Source organism: Hypomesus nipponensis, chromosome 19 (assembly GCF_054491055.1).
Source record: "Hypomesus nipponensis isolate SF chromosome 19, ASM5449105v1, whole genome shotgun sequence".
Classification (NCBI taxonomy): Eukaryota; Metazoa; Chordata; class Actinopteri; order Osmeriformes; family Osmeridae; genus Hypomesus; species Hypomesus nipponensis.
In genome coordinates this window covers 10,615,943-10,639,125 of record NC_140379.1, presented here as the reverse complement: position 1 = coordinate 10,639,125, position 23,183 = coordinate 10,615,943, and the positions used below count along the sequence as shown (strand labels likewise).

Here is a 23,183-nt window from a genome sequence, read left to right as displayed (position 1 = left end):
GAAGTTGCCTTAAAAGATTGAAACAATGTCTACTGCCGAAAATGTGTAAAAAATCGAAATAAATCATCAGGGCAATTTTTTCTTTCCCCTCATGGACATGTCCTTTCCCAAAACATGCTGATCAATGACCAGAAAGTTGCATCTCTATCTTCAAATTTATTTTGAACCGAGGATAAAATATATTGGTGTGCCACGACAAGCACAGCCTCAGGACAGTTATAGATTTTTCCCTCACTCACACCCAAGAAATATCCAGCCCTCTTTCCCAAAACATTGTGGCTTTAAATAACAATGATGTCTACAGCTGGCGTTGATGCTCGTCGTGTGAATAAAAAAAGAATCCAGTAGTGTTTTATTTGTGGAAATTTAATTTTGCCTGCTCTGGGTATCATTATGGTTCTGCTTCACATATCCAGAAGGCTAATAAGATCTTGCAAGTAATGCCTTTTTCAGTATTTGTTGTTTTTTTGAGTATCGTATTTTTAAGGAAGTTGATGTTATTGGAAAGGACAATAGTCCTTAGTCGTTTTCACTATACAGTTAATCTCCTCCAGCCAACAGTTAGTGACAGTTGATATAATGTGCGTTTGTGTGTGTATGTGTGTGTGTGTGTGTGTGTGTGTGTGTGTGTGTGTGTGTGTGTATGGTGTGCATGTGTGTGTCTCTTCAGGTCTGGAGCGAGGGACGGAGTACACTTTCAGAGTGTCGGCCATCACAGTGAACGGAACTGGACCTGCCACAGAGTGGACCACAGCTGAGACGTTTGAGAGCGACCTGGATGGTAAGGAGGAACTCTCCCTCTGCGCATCACTTCCTTCCTCAGACAGCCCTTTCAAGACCAGTTGCACTTTTAAAAGTAAAACACCCTGTTCTGAACTCAGGGAACTATATTGCTTTTGGCGATAAAATACCCTCAGTAGGGTGAATACAATTCTACTGAGTTTTGTACTGGCCAAAGTTGGTTTACTGAATCCACAATGTTTTATTGGTTCCAGTTAAAACAACCGTAATTGGTGTCTGGGAGAATATGGTTTAAATGCCAGATGAGAGTGCTTAGAGGACTGGGGTGCAGTGGGTGCTCTAATTAGTGTAAGGCACTTCAAGTTCAAGTTTTTTTATTGCCAGGTGCATAGAACAACACAGACTGGGCACTGAAAAGACAGCGCAAGCAACCTGGCATAACATAACATATCTATGATAAGCTAAAATAGAATTGAGTAATACAATTATAATAAACCTACTAAATATATAAAATAGTATGCAATATACAATACAATATAGGAGACCCCTAATACATATAATGACCCATACTAACCTTTTAGACCTAACTAACCTAAGACAAGACCTATACTAACCTAAGACTCCAAGACCTAAGACTTGGAGCCAAACCACTAATACTCTGACTCCCCCCCCCCCCCCCCCAAATCTAGAGTCCAGGGTGCCGGACATCCCCAGCTCCCTGCATGTGCGTCCGCTGGTGAACAGCATCGTGGTGAGCTGGACCCCTCCAGAGAACCAGGACATTGTGGTGCGTGGCTACACCATCGGCTACGGTATCGGCAGCCCCCATGCACAGACCATCAAGGTGGACTACAAGCAGCGTTACTACAGCATTGAGAATTTAGGTAGGTACTCCCTAGACGCTTTTTCTTTTGAAGATAATCCCAATTTTGAGTGTTGTCTTGTGCCGGCTCCTGTATGTTTGTACATGTGCAGAGTCCATGGGCAGTACTGTGGAGTAGATATGCTCACTGGGGAGGTTTTGGAGTCGTAACCCCTAATATGCTAATTAAAACAGCGGGGGAAGGCAGAGTTGCTTAGCTTAAATATGTGCATAATTGTAGTTTTCCATCAAGATTACAATGAGAAAGAAATAATTGTGTTTAAATATTCACCCTGGCCAATAGAATGATTGTGAAAGGAGTCTCAAGAGCCTGGCCCTGGTTAGCTTAATAAATAATTTCACACACTCTTTCTTGTGTGCTTTCTTTATCGACGTCTCTCTCCCCCTCTCTTTCTTCTTTTCTACCTTCTTCTCTCTCTCCTTCCATGCATCAGACCCCAGCTCCCACTATGTGATAACCCTGAAGGCCTTCAACAACGTGGGGGAGGGCATTCCTGTGTACGAGAGCGCTATCACCAGGCCACAGTCAGGTAGAACACACAGGCATGCACACACACACACACACACACACACAAACTGCAGACACCTTTCATACTGTAGTACTGCATTCATGTCTACTTCAAACGGCATTAGCAGTACTGAAACAGGTTTTTAAATGTAGAAGACATGGTTTGGTTCCCAAATATTAATACCACAGCAATGGAACTTTATCTCCAATACAAATGTCTGTACCAATGGCATTGCCTGTCACATTTTCAATACTGGGTCCCTGGTTTGATTTCTTCACTATAAGTATCAGAGTTTTCTATCCTTCTCTACTCAATGTGATTGATCTTTCAGCTTGGAATGGTCTTTCAATCAGAGCTCGTAAAATATCATACCAAACCTATTTTCCCTTGAAAAGTGCCAGCTGACTTTTGGGTATCAGCTGCACTTTAAGTATTCCTGAATATTCTATTTCGAGAGGAGCCCAATAACTTCTATTAGGAAGTGCTTCAAGCTTTGGCTTTCTTACATTTCTCCCAGCATCATTCAGTCTGACAGAGAGAGCATTGGCCATTGTTTAAAGTAACTTAACTTAAGAGTTGTCCTTTGTACTCTGTTACAAGTCTCTAAATGCTGGTTAGATTAAGTGGAGATTTGTTCCATTTTTACATCTTTAGTTTTGCTTTTGAGTTCCTTGACTGGTAATCTTTGTAATGGATATATTTAGGTCAAACATTGCTAACAGTAAAAGTGCTCAGCCCTTTCTCCTTCAGGATTATCTGGTTTTGTGTGGCGAGACCGCCAATATATAATTCCCGTGGATAGGCTTCCTGTTGACAATTTGTGTGAGAGTTAGTTAGAACCCCCCCAAAACTCAGCCAAGTGTCTTTTCTCAGCCAAGTTCACTCAAAGTCTTACACTGCACACACACACACTTTGTTAGACGTTAACTTCTTACCCCCCTCGGCGCCCCTAGGGGCAGACTGTGAGCGTGTTCCATGCCCCCCTCCAATCTTTCCTGAGCCAGCCCCCCATCGCCACCCCCTGTCTGTCTGTGCTACACTATACCAGCATGCAGTCCTGTGAGGAGGGGACAGGATGCCGGAAGGCTGTGGATTGCGTCAAAATAGGCTGTACACACAACCCAAACTGTGCTGTAGAACAACGCACAAATTGTCACACACCATCCCTCTCTCTTTCTCTCTCTCACACACCCCCTGCTGTGGCTTTGCCAACCCCTTTTGTCAGATCAAGTATTTCTCTCCCAGCCAAACCAAAGCCCACCACGGTAGTGTGCTCCTTCCCCACCACTTTGTTCATTAGATGAGAAAGTTTGGATTCAAAAAGTCAAGTTGACCCAGATACATTTCTCCTTGAAAAGAAAATGGGAATGCTTGGAAAGTGAGCGACAGTTTTTTTGTATTTTTATATATATTTTTGCTTCAATCATAACAGTTAAAAAAGCGGGAGTTGATAGTGTATAGGTGGAATCTGCATCCAAGTGAGAGATCAGATGTCTCAGAAAGTGACAGTATGGTGTGCTTCAAACTTCTTGGTCCTACTAAACCAGAGTACAAAGTTAGTCCACAGACCTGACTCATTCTCCATTCCCCTTTGACACACTGAGCTGGCAAAGCCTGGCAAAACCATGCCAACCTGAAACCACTTTTCCCCCTTCTGCTACTGATTTCTTGGATTGTCTCAGTGTTCAACACACTTGTGCTTACACACACACACATACACACACAGACAGGCCAGCAAATAATGAGCCCGGTCCGGCATAATGATGTGTAAAACGGAGGGCTCGGCAATTGACCAGAACCTTTCTCTCATTACCGCTGGACCACAGTTGGAATCTGTAGAGCAGAGACGGCGGTCAGTTGGCGAGAAGTGTAGCGTAACCATGACTGAGCCTTCTTGAAGCATTTGCCCAGCAACGTGGCACCCCGAACCAGGAAATCACTTGTTCTTGCATTTCTCTCTCACAAACTCACACAGAAACACACACACACACACTGCAGAGTTTACACATTCTGAAATTGTGTGCTCATAGCCTTGAAGGCACCATGGATTTGTATTCAACGTGATTCTGTTGTAAATTACGTCAGCTGCATAGTGTCCTTCTTTACAACAAAAATGGAGAAGCTCGGGAAAACAGAACCACTCAATAAGTAACTTCTGGATCAGAACACACATAAACAGAGAAGGTTAAAGTTCAAGACCGAGCCAGCAAAACATTTATAGGTTGCGTTTTTTTTCCCTTCATATAGGATATATGAATGCAATGTTGCCCACCTTTTTTTCCAACCCACTCATGCAACAATGGGCACATATAAGGGCCATCTGACACACGACTCACATTGTGAAGGTGCCGCTTGTGCTGCACTTGTCCCTAACCTTGTGCTCCCACCATTTTCAAGTTATATAAAAAGAAAAAAAACATGTGCTTAGCGTCTTATTTTATGCTCCTATCCCTCACACACATTGTTGTGATGTGAAGTTATTTGCGTTCTGACAATGTGGCAAAAACATAATTTTTGTTTCACATTGGGAGTTTTTCTTCCGTCCTACCAACGTTTTTGTATGTGTTTTGCCTTGAAAGACTGATAAACGATAACAATGTGGGACTCAACAGAAGCCCCATTTGAGCTGTATGTTTTCATTTCCAATGAATCTAATATTGCTCTTGGCCAGTTTTTATTTTATTATAGAGCACAGCATTGGTTCCTAAAAAGGTGTTACTTGGAAATGTTTGTAGCAATAGAATAAACCCACTGGAAAAAATCATAATCTAGCAATGTGTTCAGAAATAATCATTGAGAGTTCCGTTTTCCCTATATGGTTCTTGTGTCCCTTTACATTTCAAATAAAAAGAATGGTGCTTATGAAGTATGAAGGGTTCAGACTTGAATTCACTCTAGTGACTATACTTCTGTGCACCTTCTTTCTAGTTCTCTGTAGTCATCTTTGGAATGGTTCACTGTCCTTGACTCTGTTTTACTAGTTGGGATGTAGAAAATCCCCAACCCTCTGTATAGATTCTCAGTCTATGTAGATCCAGTAATGTCTGATGTTTCTAATAGAATATTCTCTCTTTCTTTTCACCCTTCCCAATCCCATGCTCGTTGTACTCCTTTTTCCTCTCCTTCTCCCTCCCTTTTCCCTTCATACCAAACTCATTAACATAATCTATCTTACATTTGACCTGCATGTGCTTTCTCTCCGATGCCCCCCCCCCCCACCCCCCTTTAATACCATTCGCATTATTGTTTTGTCCGTTCAACCTCATACCTGTGTTAACTGCTCGCAGAACCCATAGACCCTGACGTTGATTTGATTGAATTCTTCCATCCTCCATACACGCCAGTACCAGACCCTACCCCCATGCTGCCCCCCGTCGGTGTTCAGGCCTCTGTCCTGAGCCACGACACCATCAAGGTCACCTGGGCCGACAACTCACTGCCCAAGAACCAGAAGATCACTGACGCCCGCTACTACACCGTGCGCTGGAAGACCAACATCCCTGCCAACACCAAGATGAAGGTATGGTGTCCAAGTGAACTGCTTTTCCCCCTGCTTACTGGACAATAGCTGTCAAGGGACTGGGTTGGTAAGCGCTGGTACATTCTATATAATGACACTATCAAGACTCTTAATTTAGGAGGGTAAAGTCACATCTGAATGTGTGGAATATACTGTAAATGTGGTGTTTATGTACAAATACTTCCCTTTGATTATAAACTAATTGGATAAAAAAAATACTGTTAAAATCCCAGGTTTACAAGATAAGAAACACGCACAGTGAGGCTAACCCTAAAATAGGGTGTGTGAGACAGATTTAGTGTTGATTTAGCCAGATCTAGCCCAATTAAGATCATTACCCATCTCCAAGTACAAGATTGATGTTTCTGTGTATTTGTTGTGCATGCATGTGTGAGCACGTGTGTATGTGCACACACCAGTGAGCAGAGCCAGATAAAGGACTGCATTTGATCATAAATTATTCAACAAGGACAAGACAAACTGAGAGCTGGGGGAAGGAAAGGGGAAACCTGACAGTGCATTTTGAATATGCTCAATTCTCACACACAAGTCTGATCTATCAAACAACCGCCTCATATAGAGGACACACAACCTTCTGTTATTCAATAGTCTCACATTGCCACTAAAGTCTCCAATGGGCTATAAAAGGCTGCATTGTTTTATTCCTTTGATACAGCTCGGACGCTTGACCAAAGGCAAACTATTAATCTTATGTTTATTTTAGATTTTAATTGTATTTGTTATTCTGCATATGTCATTGTGTGATTAGCTTCTTAACTCCAGGAAGTTAAACGCTAGCTTGATACAAACCTAACCGTCTGAAGGATTTGCAGGGATTTCCACAATTTACTGGACTCGATCCACCCTGTTGTTTGTTTGCCGTATTCCAGTGCGACATCGTTGTTTTTCACCTTGTTTATTCATTGGGTTTACCACCGTGTCCAGAGTGGATAGAGAATAGACTAGACAAACCTCTGTATTATTAAAGAGACAGGCAGCTTTCCACTGAGCTGGATCCACCAGGAGGACCAATGCCCTCTCTCTGACATCCACTAGCATGTAGTTGGACCATCTTTTCAGCAGGTACTATGCCAATCTGCATGCATTTTGCTGGGGGCTGCCATAGAAAATTAGAGTTGAGATTAGACGGCTATCATAAAGGAGATTAGTAAAGAAATACAGCTTCAGAAGGTTCCGGGTTTCAGACTGTGATGTTGTCATTGAGAGGGTATTAAATGGCTTTACAGCTATTTATTTAATATCTAATCCCAAAGCATCCAGAGATGGTGCCATCTGTTGTGCCTGAAGTAGGGCCACTGTATGAAAACTCAATGGCTTTGTGTCATTAGAGGGGCGTGATGAAAAGGGCTCAGCTTTGGTGTTAAGACACTGGTGTTCTAAGTCTCTGGTACCACCTAGTGGGCGTGAAGTGTACTGCCTTGTCATGAACATGAGTGAAGTGACAAAATAACGTAAATAAATGATGTATTCAACGCTTACTCTCAAAGCAATGTACTGGGGGAATTTGAACCTGCAGCCTCTTAATATGCAATGGCATGCTCAAACACTGAGATACAGCCTCCCTATCCAGGTGTCTGATACGTTTATGTGTGCGTCTTTGTAGACTGCCAACACCACCAACCTGAGCCACATGGTAACCGGGCTGAAGCCCAACACTCTGTACGAGTTCTCCGTCATGGTGACCAAGGGCAGGAGGACCAGCACCTGGAGCATGACCGCTCAGGGGACCACGTTTGAGACTAGTATGACCGACACACACTCTCTCTCACACACACACACACACACACACACGTAATAAGCACTTACAACAGTACATACACTCCAGAACAATAACCATGTTCACACTCAAATTTCCTCAGCACAAACAAGCAGAAACACCAACACATCATTACTATAACAGTCTTTTTTTATTATTTGCGCCCCCTGAAGTGAAGCACACCTAATAAATAATGATTGGTTTTCGTCCAACAGTACCCAGCTCCTCCCCCAAAGATGTGACGGTAGTGAGCAAAGAGACTAAGCCGAGGACCATCATCGTAAACTGGCAACCACCCTCGGAGGCCAACGGCAAAATCACTGGTGAGCCACACGCTCTTTCACTTGCATCTCCCTCCTCAGTGCTACACACACACACACACTCATGTATATAAACATACCTGGTAGTTTGGATCCATAAAAATATTTTCTTAAGCTAAAGGCTGTCGGTCAGACGGACGTAATTTGAAATGGAAATGGGATATTTTGAATTCTCCAAACGGAAAGATAGAGAAGCTTATCAGTTGTCTAAGCCCCCAATTCCCCCGCCCCCTCTCCTTCTGTTTCTCTCCCACTTTCTCTCTCCCTCTCCCTTTGAGCCTACTGTCCCCCCCCTCCCCATTCCGACTGTATGATAACTCCACCTCCTCATCACCTCCCCCAGGCTACATTATCTACTACAGCACTGATGTGAACGCAGAGGTGCACGACTGGGTGATCGAGCCGGTGGTGGGGAACCGTCTGACCCACCAGATCCAGGAGCTCACGCTGGACACCACCTACTACTTCAAGATCCAGGCGCGCAACTCCAAGGGCATGGGCCCCATGTCGGAGGCGGTGCACTTCCGCACGCCCAAGAGTAAGTCTGCTGTACTCCGAGGAGGGGTAGGGAATAGTGACAATGCAGAAACTGTAGGGGGGGTGACAGTAGCCAGTAGTTCTATGACATTTTCTCTCTGTAGTTGGGTGTTAAAATGAATTTGCAAGTGAGAAACCTCTCTGATTTGGGCTGCCTTTCTATAGACAGTTTTCTTGTCATAATACTACTTTGGCTGAACTCTCGGCTATCTCCTGTGACCTCCCTCCTGCTGATGTCACTCTGGATCCTTCTCTCTCTCTATCTCTCCTGTATCCTTCTGCTCCTGTACCGCACCTCCTCTCTGCCTCTCCTCAGTGTTTGGTTCCACACTCTCTCCCCATCCATCCTCGCTCCAACCCTTCTCCCGCTTTATCTCTCTGGCCTTCCTCTAACCAGTGTCCTTTGTATTTTCTTTCCCTCCTCCCTGGCTACTGTCCCCTTTGGCCTGTTTAGCTGAATCCTCTGACAAAATGGCTAATGACCAAGGTAAACCTCCCTCCCTCTTTCTTTCACTCTTACTTACTTCCAAATGGTGGCTATGGCAGTTATTGTGTTATTCTTACGTTTTTCTTTCTTCTGGTCCCAAGTCCTCTGCGAGACAAATGTTGGGATGTTACATGCAAAACTCTTTTACAGGTATAGCGATGACAAACCAATGTCATAGAATGCATATGTCATGCATATGAAATATGTAGAAGCCTGACTGTCCGCTGAACAAACTTGCAAATCAAATTCATAAGTCCCATGTTTCAAACACGCAAATGCAAAATACTAGAAATGTTACAAATGTAATATTACATTTTTCATGTGATAGCCAGTCATTAGGACCAAATGAATGTGTCTTAATGTTTGATTTCCATATATTAACTGTCACTCCAATGTTTTAATCTCTAATATTGGTCCATTGTAGTGGTTTGAATCTGTGTAGTAAGGATCTGATGTGTATATCATCTGTGCACAGCAAAGTTTGAAAACACCAAAATTGTTCCTGTCTACTCTTTCTCAGCCTCTAATTTGCCAATAAAACCAGGCAGCAACCAGCCACCTCCAAACCATGGCCCTGGGTCTCCAGTTGGTAATGCCCTCTCTTCTTAAGGTCTTTACTGTCAGCTCGAAGGTCTTGAACACAATAGGGAGATGTGTACAAGTGGAGTTTGTACAAATCTTGATATATACATACACACACACAGACAGACACACACACACAGACGCCAGCTTTACAGTGGTGTAGTAGGTTCACTGTGGCTCTTCCGTGTCTCTGTGTAGGTAACCCAGGGATGACCGGCAGTGGGGACAACCATATCCTGGTCATCGTCATCATCATCTCTGTTGGAGCGTTCACCATTATCGTGGTGGTGGTCGGGGCCTTCCTCTGCACACGGCGCACCACCTCACACCAGAAAAAGTGAGCTCATGCTGCCATGACAAACGGCTCGCTTGTTTCCTCAGATGAACATTTTCTTCACTCTTTCTGTCTTTTTCATTACTCATTTCCACGACTTGTTTTCAATAAATGTTCTCTGCCTGACACACACATACAAATACAAACACACTTTGACAACATTGTTTTCCCACCCCCTACAGAAAGCGAGCGGCGTCCAAGTCGTCCAACGGCTCCCACAAGTACAAGGGCAACTCCAAGGACCTGAAGCCGCCTGACTTGTGGATCCACCACGAGAGGCTGGAGCTCAAACCTATGGACAAGTCACCAGAACCCAACCCGGTGATGACCGACACCCCCATCCCCCGCACCTCCCAGGACATCACCCCAGCAGAGGCCAGCCTGGAGAAGCCCATGCTGCAGCAGAGACGCAACTCCTACCGTGGTGAGCCTCCCCAGCACGGAGGGTCCAGCTTCAGAGGCTGGGAGGCCAACAGGCTAGGAGATTCACAGGCAGGATTTGATGGGGTGTTACCATCAAGACAACAGGAAAAATGATGAAAAAAACACAGATAGCTATAGCTAGCTTTGATGTATCTCAGTTAGACCAACTAAAAAGCTGTACATCAACAAATTTACACCATCAAAAATAGTGGAGCTAGTTTATAGATGTTTTTTGACTCTTTAATGTGAAGAGTTATAACGTAGTAGTTCACTAATGTAAAAGTAATGTAAAAACAAATGGAAGTAGCAGATGATTGAGTGATTTGTCTAAGTGCTTATTTTAATGAACTGTGTGGTTTATTAGCCTAGTCATACATCGGTTCAGCCCAAATCTCATTCTCATGCCAAACATTTCTGCTTGTCATGCATTTCACTAACTGCTGGTGTTTCCCCCTCAACAACTGTGCTTCAAAAGGATTAACTGTAGTCACAAACTAATAAGACAATACCTTACTATTTTGTGAATGAATTACATCTTTAATAGCCTTCAGTACCTGAGATGAATAGGGAGATATGTGGGCACTTGTCTTTCTCTCATTAGTTGGTTTCTGCCATGACTTCTAGGACACGAATCAGAGGACAGTATGTCTACGTTGTCAGGGCGACGGGGGATGAGGCCTAAAATGATGATGCCCTTTGATGCACAGCCCCCTCAGCGTAAGTGTGTGTGTGCGTGTGCGTGTGTGTGTGTGTGCAAACAAGCAAGCATGTTAGTGAGAGAGAGAGCCTGTGTTTGTGTGTTTGAGAGACAAGGTTGGTTTCTCTTACAGGTCAACACTAAAGAGTGAATACAATCTCTACAAAGACTTGATTTCTATGAAGAAGCACATGAATAGCTAGTACTCACGGTTTTGTAAACAAAAGCCTGGCCTTGACATGCATGAGTCTGATGCCTGCATGAATGGATGGCCTAAATGGATATGTCCTCCTTAAACTTGCAGCATTAATAAAGTGCTGTTGGGGAACTCAATGTCAGTGTTTAAGTAGCAACATTCAGTCATTTGAAGTGTGAAGTTACTTCATATTTTTTGGCATTTTTGCCAGGATAAGGCCAAAGTATTTTATTTTATGGAAGTCTTAAGGCAGTACATTATAATAGAGTTGTTCTTTTGTAATCTAATTATTTGAGTCAATGACTTGGGAAAGCCTTAGATACAATATCTGATATGTGCGTGTCAGTACATTTAAAGATCATTCATTCAGAAACCTTCCGTCGGTGTGGCTGGTTAAACGTCTTGTCCTGTGTGTGTGTGTGTCAATTCACAGCCGTGATTAGCGCTCACCCTATCCATTCCCTTGATAACCATCACCACCATTATCACACGGGCAGCCTGGCATCCCCGACGCGCAGCTACCTCCAACACCACCAGAGCAGTGCCCACCTGCGCCCGCACGCATGTGCCACGCCCATCTCCTATCTAGACAGGGCGGACTCCACAGGTGAGACGCTCACCCGCAGGATGGCTGGGCAGATGACAGGACAAGGCCCATCTGCCGAGCCCACCTGTTAACAACTCATTCTGCTCCGGTCTCTGCCTTCATTCATTCATTCGTTCATTCACTACTTCATTCATTTATTCACTCACTCATTTTAGCCGTGTTTGTAGAAAAGTTGCGGAAAGGATTTGTTGTGGACAACCCTTGCTTCCTTCCTCCATTTTCATGTATATATGTTTCAGCTCCTCTAACCTGTACAGCTTCTTCCAGCTTATTTCTGTTTTGTGTGTCCTTATCCACTCACTGTCCTCTCAAAGTGCTCTCTTAGAGGAAATGAAATGTGCAATGCTGCACGCTCCCCGGGATTAAAGATAGTGAGTGCGTGAGGACTCAAATGAAGGCAGTCTCTGTAGTTTGATGTTTGATTTCCCCTTCCTACCGCATTGTGACTGTTGGCATGAAGTCGGTACTGCCTACCAACACAAAAAAATGGTTATTAAAGAGACTGCCTCTGTCATCTGTTATGTACTTCCTATACATATAATGGATGTTAACCCTTGTTTCCACCTCTGTGAATATGGACAAAAATGGTTTGGCAGAAGAAATATGAAGGATGTTACAAGTCTATCCAAGATTATTCATATCCAAAAGGATTCAAACAGGCTTCCAAGAGTACACATCCATCTGCCTAACCCCCCCCCCCTCCCCTCCCTCCGTCCTCTCCCCGTCCTCCTCCTCTTTTCCACTCCAGAGTCAGTCAGGAACACCCCGAGCGTGGAGCCCGTTATTACCTCATCACAGCCATCCTGCGCGTCAGAGCACGCCGACCCAGACGGCAGCTACCACGGCTCCACTGCCACCGATGAGGAGCCTAGCTTTGCCAGCAACCTGCCCACAGCCCACGTGCGCCCCACACACCCGCTCAAAAGCTTCGCCGTGCCTGCCATCCCCGCCATCACCTTTGAGTCGCCTGCCCTGCCCAGCACACCGCTGCTCGCCCAGGCTGGTGAGGAGCACATAGCAGTCAGGGACTCAGTTCCACAGACGTTAGCTCAAACTGCTATAGCTAGCTACGATGTATCTAAGTTAGTCCAAGGTAGAAGACTAGGAATCTTGTGAGTGATAAAGGTCCTCATTCTGACTGTGTGGTTTTGCAGGGCCCTCCTCTCACCCCCACGTGGTGAAGACGGCCTCCATTGGCACACTGGGTAGAACACGCAACCCCATGCCAGTCACGGTTCCCAGTGCCCCAGATGTGCCAGAGACCAGCAAGATGTTGGAGGACGTTGACAGTGTGAGTATAGCACCTTTTATAGTCTTCACTAGATTTGAAGTAGCTTTATCAGGAACTGTGACAAGGTATTTGTCACAAACATGTAGGAACTTGCAAATATTCACTTCATCAGTTGAAGCTAGTTATATTAAAGACAATTAATTTCATTCACATTTCATGCACATACCATATATTCCTTTGTAAACACTTAAATGTTTTGGTTATTGAATTTTAACCTCATTCTTGTCTCCTTTCTCTCTTTATTCTTTTTCAACTTGTTGCCTCATTCTCTCACCATTTTATGTTGGTGCTGCTTTGGAAATACTTTAATTGAAATGCTATTAATGGCTTGATTAATTAATTTACCTCTGTAAACCTCATCTTTGAATGATTTTGGGCACTGTCTTCCCTAATCCATGTCTGGCTACTGAATGTGTTGACATTGGCTTCATTTTTTTTATGTGTCCTTTGGTTACCGCTTTTGTTCTTGCAACGCAGTCCCATTGACCTTTCCTCAACACTCCCCCCCCCCATCATCCCATCTCATGTCACCTCTTGGCCTTGTTCTAAGAACCACCCTAACTGACCCTAACCCTGTCCTCTCCTCCCCCAGGTGCTTGCCTCCCTTGCCCCTTGCCCCTCCCCCGCCCCCCGCAGTAACCCTGTTCCTCTCCCCCAGAGCTACGAACCCGATGAGCTGACGGAGGAGATGGCCCACCTAGAGGGCTTGATGAAGGACCTGAATGCCATAACCACAACCTAAACACACATACACCTGCACACACACAGCTGCAACACAGGCAGACAAACATTGCACACACCCTGATGAACACACTAAATGAATATACATTTACATGCACACACGCAGGCAGAAGAAATACACACTCACGTAAATCCCCTCGGCATTCTGGGAGCCAGAAGCCCACGGACACAAAATGGCTGACGCTCATGGTTCTCACACCCCTTGCAGAGAAACATAAAAAAAATACTCCTGACTAAACCTTTCAAACTTTGCCTCACCTTGCTCAGTCTCAGGAAGGAGATGGCCATTTTAAGAGGAAAAAAACAAGATGCTTCAACCTTTTTATGAAGAAACATTCTCAGAGACGATAATCTAACATTGGTCGCTTTCAGATGGATGATTGTGAATTTTTCTAGCAAAAAAATGAAAAGGTTTGTATTGCCGTAGTTTTTACGGCAATTATTATTATCTTTCTTTTTTTTCCCAAGACAAAAGGAAAACTCCAAAATATGCCGGTATTGATGTTGGTGCTCGTAAGGCACAGTCTACACACAGTGTTTGTTTGATTAGTGTCATTTCTTTGTGCATTTCCGTATCTATTGCCCTGTTTCAGTGAAGTGAACATTGGATAACGGTCCTCTCTCTGTCTCCATAAAACGGTCATTTTTATAGCTATCATTTTGATCCAATTATGTCTTTCTATCCCAGTGCTCTGTCATATATTGTGCCATGTCTTTAATTATTTTTCTAATATGTCTTATGTATAATAATTTTTTACATGCATATCCTAATAGATATGTACAAATGTTGTTTTTTTAACTGCATAATTTTGTCTATTCCTTTTGGTTTCATTGTTATTTGGGATGAGTGACAAATGAACTCTCAAAGCTCTTTTTCAATATCAACAAGGAAGATGCCTTGTGCGTGGCTACAGTACATTTGAATGAATTATTGCATTCTTCTCTGGCATTCTGTTGTACATTGAAATGTTCAGTCTGTTTATTTTTTGTGGGAGCTCTGTTTAAAAAGCCTTACTGCTGTGTTCAGGCGTCGACTTGGTCCTCCTGGGAAGTTGTTTGAGTTACACTGTGACAATTCTGCCAAGTCCCCTCCTACAAACCAGTTTTGCCTGTGTGAGGCTTGTAGCTTGGTGCTGATTTTTCACCTGTTTGTTGGATATTAAATCCTGGCAGCATATGTACTGGCCACTCGGCTAGTCGATTTCTCACTCCAAACCTCACATTCTACCCAGTTGACCATTCATGGCAGTTGAATCCTGATAAATTGTCTGATATTCTATGAAATGTGTGTCTTGTTTTCAAGAGAGCCAATATTTGGTTGAAGAGGTTTTCTTTGTTAAACGAGGTTTTATCAATAATGGAGAATTGGTTTAACATTACCTGAGGTCTCTTTCAGACACGACATGCTGTATAGGCTCTTTTTAAATGTTACATACAAAGATGTTGGCCTTTTGAATAGAACTCCCTAAATCCGTTTTTTTTTTTACTTGTAGTTTGTTTTGTATGAAGAAAGAGAGAAACGTGTTCTTTACACAATTACAATGTAAAAAGAAAAAAATTAAAATATGTTGATGTAAGAAACTAGTTTTTCATCTACCCTCTTACCCAAAGAAATTTGTCATTGCAATCATAGTTGTTTGCTCTACTTTTGTGAATACCATGTTTCTCATAATGTACATCCTCATGAATGTCAATATAACTGTAAGAGATTTTAAACTATGGATTCAAAAGGAACATGTTAAGAAAAATGTTGAGCAAAGAGGAGAAAATGACCAGGACTATTCATTGGGAAATAACCTATTAAGTTGTAGACAGTCAAACCTGTATTGCACTTTTTCAATTTTTGGAAAAATACATTTCTTACATATTTTGTGTTTTAAATAGAAAGCTATGTTTGTGTAACGTAGTGTCCTAGGTTAGCAGCAGGCAGCTCGTCTTGTTTTTATGTTCATTTTGCTTCTGAGATAATATGAATTTGAGCGGCGGGGGTTTTACTGTGCTGCTGATGAGGAATTCTGTTGTTGCTTGTTTCTGTACAGAGATCTCTTTTTGCTTTCTGTAGAAAATTCTGTGGCTTTTTAAAAAAAAATCTAAAAAGTTTGGAAAAAATAAGATCTTTTTTTTTTTTTTATTGGTGCTCCTATACTTTGTGTATACAAACTATTATTAATACTAACAAAGTTCATGTTTCTACTTGTCTGTTTTGTCATGGAATGTATTTTTATAGTTTTGTAGAAGTCCATATACAACATTGACATACATGTTATGAACCAATCTTCAAATCATCCAAAGAACTAGTCATCTAGTTCTTATGGTTAGATACAACTAGTATCTCAGTGCTTACACGAGGTGGGTTTAATACACACGAACACACACACACACACAAATGAGGGGGTTGAAGCAGTTTATTATAATTATGGTTATTGAATACACTCCCCAGTTACTCAAGTCGATTGGCACCCATTCCCCAAATTAAATTCCTAATAATCTGTATCCCTGTGTTTTTGGAAACCAATTTTATAACACTATTATATGTATATATTTATTATAACAAAAACCATTATAGGGAAATACATTTATCTTCCAAAAACACTGGGATACAGATTTTTAGAACTTAATTTGGGGTGGCTTTTTTCTTTTTCATGAGGCCATCTGCTGCTGTGAAAACATACTATTTGTCATTAGTATTGAAGGATTCATACATACTGTTTTCCATCATTTCTAAAGTATATAGAGCAGTACATATATTACCATAGTAACCATAAATATTCCCAGTCTTACTGCTATTTTTTAGCTCCTGCTCTACTAAGCAAAGGCATTTGATATCAATCCATTAATCCTCCATCTAATTTGGTGCACAGAACAGCATCAATTTGTGACTTGGATATTCCTAGAAATATATGTTCATTAAAGCCCTACAGACTTAGGATTTAAACTGTGATGTCTCTGGGCCTACTTTGAGGCACTAGGCACCATAGGCATCTAACACAGTGGTCTTCAACCCTGCTCCAACACACCTGGGGGTCCCTAAGGACCAGGGTTGAAGACCACTGGAAATACAATAAAAAAATACAGCCAACATTTGCTAGGAATTGATGCATTTAAAAAAATATGTTTTAAATACAAATTCCGCCCAAGTTCACGTCAACATTTTTCAACAACAGTATCCCAGCGATTAACTTCACAATATACAGCTGCCCGCCGCTTGCTCTATAGCCTACTGCCTGGATTTAAAAAACTCCTTACAAATAAGGTAGGCTGGCCTATTAATGCAACCCTTGTCCCGGGCTGCAAATTTATGGCTGCGACATATTCACCCACAGATGGCGCTCTACGTCTTGACGAACCGTTTTGTCAACTTCTGATGACGCATAAATATAATAAACATGTCTGCCAGTTCTGAGAGAAATCCAGCTTCGTTCTCTGGAGTCGATGATCAAGGCCCGCTTTCCGAAATGGGAGATGGTGACAGTGATGACGGAGAGGACATCTTTATTGGCAATGTGAGTGCGAACGAGACTTAATTGCTCTTGAAACGTGCTAGGCATGCACACCATGTTAGGATTAGCAAGATACTGTAACAACATTATTGCTGGTGGCTAATTGCTTAGCCTAGCTAGCTTAAGCCTCTGTCTTAAATAACCTATTCTTAGAAATGTGTCTTTTGTTTTAGTTAATAATTCACAAACTGCAGAGGTATTCGCTTCACGAACATTTTGATTTTTCACCATGTCATTTCCTAATACATGTCATAAGAAGCAACCACCGCTTAGCTAGCTACCAAAACGTAAGCTAACACACTTGGCCAGCAGCATCTCCATCTAGCTAAGTAAGTAACAGTTCAGTAACTGTCAGTTCAGTTCATCTCCAGCACAAGTCAGTTGATAGCCTTAACATCTATAGTAGTTTTGAAACACATTACACCAAGGCTATCGGGCTTGGATTCTGGTAGCGAATTGACCTTTCTTCACTGATAACCCAAACTCAGAGCCGCAATTCCACTTACTGAAACCGATAGGCTACATGTTTCAGGTCCTACTTAAGAAAGTGACCTCACACGAAACGTTTGTCTTGAATTGTTGGATAAATTTATCAATTAGGTCCATTGCACAACTACCAAATGCCCTGATTTGATTAATCAATGTAACATTTCTGTTGAAGACACGCACACACTCAGGTTTATATTAATCTTGGAGACAAAGGCACATCCACATGTATTGTATTGTTCTGTAGAAAAACCCTATGGAATCAAGAATAGAGCCTCCTCAATCAAACAGTGAGGAACCGCTGGATATCTTCAGTGGAGAGGAAGACCGCACCACTGCTCTCAACTCCAGCACAATCACTAAATCCAATGGTGTCCACTCTGATGATGATAATGATCTCTTTGCAGGCAAGCTATGTTTTTGTCTTGACACATGCTATACACTTTAGCTCTTCAACTCTTGGAAATTTAATTCCATTATTTTACACCTCCACTACTCGGCTATACCAATATTATATACACACATTAACTTGGAGTTATTGTATCCCCCCAAGCTCTGTTTTTGGCTGAACAGTGCAAGATCTGCCCTTTTCCATTCTATAGAGGCCTCAGTGGAACTCAGCATGGAGCACCCCAGTAACAATACAAGGAAAGACCTGTCCAAGCCCTCTTCAGCTCTGCCTGTGTCCTCGGTTGCCTCCAGCACACTAGCAACACACTCCAATGCCATGGAGCAGGTAAGATGGGTAAATAAATTGTCGTATGAGTTTGTTACAGTGCACTTGTTAAGGCATTTGTGTGTTAGTTTCAACTTTGCATCAAATGTTTAGGTTGGTGCCAGTAAACCATGTTAATTTAGTTTTTTAATACACATCAGTACAGTAAAATTGTAAATGTGAGCTCTTTTTGGTTGTATTGTATGCAGCTGGAAGAGGAAGAGGCTATGAACAGCTTTGACGTGGATATTGCGGTCACTAACCCAGAGAAAGTTGGTGAGTGTCACTCAATGACATCACCAGTGTACATCACAATTCACATTCATAATAGTGTGCATGTAATGAAGGCAAGTCTTCCTTTTAAAGCTGTGCTCAGGTGTGTTTAGGATCCCAATGTTTGAGGAGCAGACAGCAGTAAAAGTCAAAACATCACACTTACTAGTTATATAGTGGTGAAAACGATATGGTGGACAATGTTTTTGCCATGTCTGTCTGAGAACTGTGAGTCTGTAATTTGACTGTGGTTTGTCCTTGTAGGAGATGGCATGAATGCATACATGGCCTACAAAGTATCCACTCGGGTATGTCGACACTAGAGTATTGAATCCCAGCTTTACATATTATTTGTGCCATATTCCTTGTGTAGAGGATTGTACTTTCTCCAGTCTTTTCCTAAAAATGTTTGAGAAGTGTCATCTTTCTTCCCTTCTGAGTTTGTGGTTATTTCTCTTGCTCTCTCCCTCTCTCTCTCTCTCCCCCTCTACCCCCCCCCCCCCTCTCTCTTTCTCCCCCTATATCTATCTCTGCCTCAGACTTCACTCCCGATGTTCAGGAGCAGGGCTTTCTCAGTAAGAAGGCGTTTCAGTGACTTCCTGGGTTTGTATGAGAGGCTCTCGGCGAAGCAGTCACTGAATGGTTGCATTATCCCACCCCCCCCGGAGAAGAGTGTTGTAGGTGTGTTCATCACTTCTTGGCAATGTGAACATTGCATTTTGTAATCAACCTTGTTAAATAAGTATGTGGAATGTGAGTCTGTGTTGCAACATATGTTTCTTTAACTGCACAGGGATGACCAAAGTGAAGGTGGGCAAGGAGGACCCATCTTCTGCAGAATTTGTTGAGAGGAGAAGAGCGGCCTTAGAGAGGTGAGGTCTTGTGGCATTAACATGTCCAACGACAGATGTTATTGAAAATTGTTTTGGTTTCCAAAAACCATTTATAATTGTTTAGTGTCTTTGACAAGAAATTGGTACTTGGATTACTTTTTTAGTTTTTTTTGTCAGGGTTTTTTTAATTTTATTTTTAAGCTGTGGTAAAAATGTGTAGCATTCATTCAACAGTGTCTTATATCATGACATATGACTCAACGACTGGTTGTCGTGTGTGCATACAGGTACCTCCAGAGAGTGGTCTCTCATCCATCCCTGTTACAAGACCCCGATGTCCGTGAGTTCCTGGAGAGAGATGAGGTATGGTGCTTCACTTGCTTACAAACTGATAAAGAATATAAGCCTCTGTATTTTAGAGTTATATTTATAAAATGTTAGTGCAACAAAACATATGGTTATCTTTTAGTTCACAAGAGACCAAATATTTTGCGACATAATTAAGAATGAACTGCATTGCTCATATGAACAATGTTAAAAATAACCACAATTATTATAAACTGCTTCAGCCCCCTCATTTTTGTGTGTGTTTCAGCTGCCGAGAGCAGTGAGCACACAGGCTCTTAGTGGAGCTGGCTTTATGAAGATGATCAACAAGGCTTCAGATGCCATGAACAAGATGACTATCAAGATGAATGAGTCAGACACTGTAAGTCATTCTTTCAAATGTAGGTGGAATTGAACAGCTGACTTGCCTATGTTTGTTGTTGTTTTACAAATGATGCTTTGTTTCAGTGGTTTGAGGACAAATTCCAGGAAGTGGAGAATGAAGAGCAGCAGCTTAGGAAACTCCATGCAGTGGTGGACTCACTGGTCAACCACAGGAAGGGTGAGACTCACACGTTAATTAACACACTGTCATTAGAGAATACCCTGACAGTTTAGCTATAAACATCTGTACTCTATTGATATTCGTTCATATAAAACACCATCAAATCAATATCTACAATTAAGTAACCAGGACTAGGATATCAGAATTTAAAAACCAATTACACAGTGAAAAGACATGGGGCACAGTGCATGCTCCAGTAGTTTACATTTATTTGGCAAATAACAAATAAAGTTTGTTAAATATTTCTCAATGACATTTTTTGATATGGTCTTGTCAGAGCTGTGTGGAAACACTGCTGTGTTTGCCAAGAGCATGGCCATGCTGGGTAACTCTGAGGACCACACGGCTCTGTCCCGAGCCCTCTCCCAGCTGGCTGAGGTTGAGGACAAGATGGAACAACTGCACCAGGAGCAGGCTTCCAGCGACTTTTTCATCTTTGCCGAGATGCTCGCCGACTACATACGCCTACTAGGAGCCGTCAGGGTACGCATTCACTATTTTGCACATCTGTTTAGAATGTAGGTAGGACTACTGATGCCTCTCGTAGGAAGTAACAAGTTTGTGTTACCCCACCTCAAACACTAGCCCAACTTTACCAGCTGCAAGTTACTGAACTATAATGACTGTAGCCTAGTCAAAGCAGTTTTGGGTGGTTAAAGCTTGTTTTCTTATAAATCAGTGACATGTCATAGTCTTCCCATGGTCTTTGATAAGTACATTAGTTTCTAAAGTGTCCACTTATGTACATGTAATGACTAGTGGACAGTGATCAGCAGCACTCCATCTGTGTGCCTAAAATGTGTTGACACTTTCCGTGTCGTGCAGCTAAATCTAACAGCTCGATGACAGTCATTGTGCTTTCCCACAGGGTTCTTTTGACCAGCGGATGAAGGTGTGGCAGCGCTGGCAAGACGCTCAGAGTACTTTGCAGAAGAAGAGGGAGGTGGAGGCCAAATTGTTGTGGGCCAACAAGCCTGACAGACTCCAGCAGGCTAAAGAGGAGATCACAGAGGTGAGTATGGCAGTGCTTGAAATAAAAATGAAATCAAGTCTAAATGTGTTTTATGACCTGTTAAAACGTTCCTGTGGAACTGTAGAACACACACAAATTATACTTCATCTATGACTCTAAACTATAATCTGCCAGGCCAGGTTTAACACATATCTTTTGTATTTCTGAGATGTCTTGACTCTTAAACAGTATTTAGCGCCATCTTAAAATGGCAGAAGTCTGGATGTTGCCTGTTAAGAAACAGTGAATCAGTCTTTGCCCTGCTATCTGCTCATTTAGGATTAAATGCCTGACAACTGCTTTTCTTTTCAACTCTAGAACTTATCCCTTATTTCCCTTGTCTGTCCACAGTGGGAAACAAGAGTTACTCAGTACGAGAGGGATTTTGACAGAATTGGCATCACCGTGCGCAAGGAAGTTGTCAGGTTTGAGGTATGGTGTATGTATACTATATACTGAAACATTATATATAATTTTGACTGCTGTTTTCTAATGTAAAAATGTATACCAACAGAAGGAGAAGTCGAAAGACTTCAAAAGCCAGATATTGAAATACTTGGAGTCTCTGTTACAGTCTCAGCAAAGGGTAATTCTCATGTTTTTCTTGTTTTGTCTGACATTGTTTTGCATAAAAACTGTCTTTCTATTATTGACATGTTCACAATTTGTTGCAGCTAATAAAGTTCTGGGAAGCATTCCTGCCTGAAGCTAAGGCAATTGCATGATAAAAGAGAGAGAACTTCATGACAAAGACCCCAACTGCCTTTGAACACTTTACCTCCTTATTGGGAACCGAGAAAAACTATTGCCACTGAGAAAGCTGCAGTCCATCCATATATTTCAAACTTTTTGTGTTTTCTCTCTAGCTTGTCTGTCTGCTCAACATTAATACGAAATGTATTCACACCAATAGATTTGACTTTGCATATGTTCTTAGTTCATTTGTTTTGTGACATTTAGATAGAAAACATCAGATTAATTTGGCAGTAAAGCTTGTTAGCGGTGGTCTCAGTGGTATTAATTGGATATTTCTTTTGTGTTCTTTGCTCAGACATCAAGTTCATTGATTTTGATTTGAGATGTTCCGGTACTTCCCTAGAATATTGTGTATTGTTTACAGTAGAAGATGCACTATTTCATGGCATTCCTATTGATTGGCATAAGGCTAATCATTTGTGAAAAGTTTCAGCATAGCTCAAATGGTCTAAATGTATTTGGAGTTTTGGAGAGGCTGCTCATTGTAGGAAATACCACTTTGCAGGTTTACAGCCTTGAGATGGTTAGATGTTGGTATTTGGCCTTGAAAATCATGTCAAAGTTGATTCCTTGTGAGATCCAGTTTGGTCATTATGTACATGTCCTTGTTCATGTTTTTGGGTATAAGCAACCACTGTTGTATGAGTGAATTGTTGCTACAAATGTTCTATAACTAACTGCACCTGGGAACTCTGTCCTCAAAATGTATGTTTCAAAACTAATTTGTCTGAATGTGTACTTGAGACCAGTGTAAATTGGTATACCTTTCATGGCAATTTTGATAAAACTATATAAAAGCATAGTGATCTTTATCCCTTAAGTTTGTTATCCGGCATTTATACAAGTAGTTCACATCTCGTCATTTGTTTCCTTAAAAACATGCTTTATTTTTGTAATTGCATATTAGAATATTCCTGAAAGTGCTTTTAGATGGAAATAATAAATATGATTGATACTACCTTTACAGAAACTGCCAGTTTTATCGTTGCCATGTCCCTTTGCTCTGAGTTTACTGATGGGTAAGAAGTAGTTTAATCTGACACATTTGTGGCAACCAGTGGCTATTGGGAT

The 23,183-nt window shown here is 42.0% G+C and overlaps 2 protein-coding genes across 4 annotated transcripts in view; both read left to right on the top strand.

Moving 5' to 3' along the window:
* The window catches only part of neo1a (neogenin 1a), a 113,106-nt gene extending 97,271 nt beyond the window's left edge, over window positions 1-15,835 (top strand). The window contains exons 14-29 of one of the 2 annotated variants that reach the window (XM_084682271.1): window positions 671-781; window positions 1,431-1,625; window positions 2,059-2,154; window positions 5,421-5,653; window positions 7,278-7,416; window positions 7,646-7,753; window positions 8,094-8,288; window positions 8,742-8,774; window positions 9,295-9,363; window positions 9,555-9,693; window positions 9,873-10,114; window positions 10,738-10,830; window positions 11,440-11,613; window positions 12,362-12,616; window positions 12,768-12,904; window positions 13,497-15,835. In XM_084682271.1, coding sequence (XP_084538397.1) covers window positions 671-781; window positions 1,431-1,625; window positions 2,059-2,154; window positions 5,421-5,653; window positions 7,278-7,416; window positions 7,646-7,753; window positions 8,094-8,288; window positions 8,742-8,774; window positions 9,295-9,363; window positions 9,555-9,693; window positions 9,873-10,114; window positions 10,738-10,830; window positions 11,440-11,613; window positions 12,362-12,616; window positions 12,768-12,904; window positions 13,497-13,646 — 2,369 coding nt within the window. In that variant the 3' untranslated portion in view covers window positions 13,647-15,835. Of the gene's footprint in view, window positions 1-670; window positions 782-1,430; window positions 1,626-2,058; window positions 2,155-5,420; window positions 5,654-7,277; window positions 7,417-7,645; window positions 7,754-8,093; window positions 8,289-8,741; window positions 8,775-9,294; window positions 9,364-9,554; window positions 9,694-9,872; window positions 10,115-10,737; window positions 10,831-11,439; window positions 11,614-12,361; window positions 12,617-12,767 lie in introns of both variants that reach the window. The other variant, XM_084682269.1, reaches the window with a different exon arrangement.
* Window positions 15,836-17,015: 1,180 nt separating this feature from the next.
* snx1b (sorting nexin 1b) lies at window positions 17,016-22,914 on the top strand. 2 transcript variants are annotated; one of them, XM_084681614.1, is made up of 15 exons: window positions 17,016-17,148; window positions 17,879-18,038; window positions 18,234-18,367; window positions 18,556-18,622; window positions 18,884-18,927; window positions 19,159-19,300; window positions 19,413-19,491; window positions 19,740-19,815; window positions 20,048-20,161; window positions 20,248-20,341; window positions 20,622-20,827; window positions 21,213-21,356; window positions 21,708-21,788; window positions 21,871-21,942; window positions 22,031-22,914. In XM_084681614.1, exons 1-15 carry the CDS (start codon window positions 17,032-17,034, stop codon window positions 22,079-22,081), a joined length of 1,581 nt encoding a protein of 526 aa, XP_084537740.1. In that variant the 5' UTR covers window positions 17,016-17,031; the 3' UTR covers window positions 22,082-22,914. The 2 variants fall into 2 exon arrangements, with proteins under 2 accessions (XP_084537740.1, XP_084537739.1); XM_084681613.1 differs by having other exon boundaries at window positions 18,234-18,376.
* The last annotated feature ends 269 nt before the right edge of the window (window positions 22,915-23,183 follow it).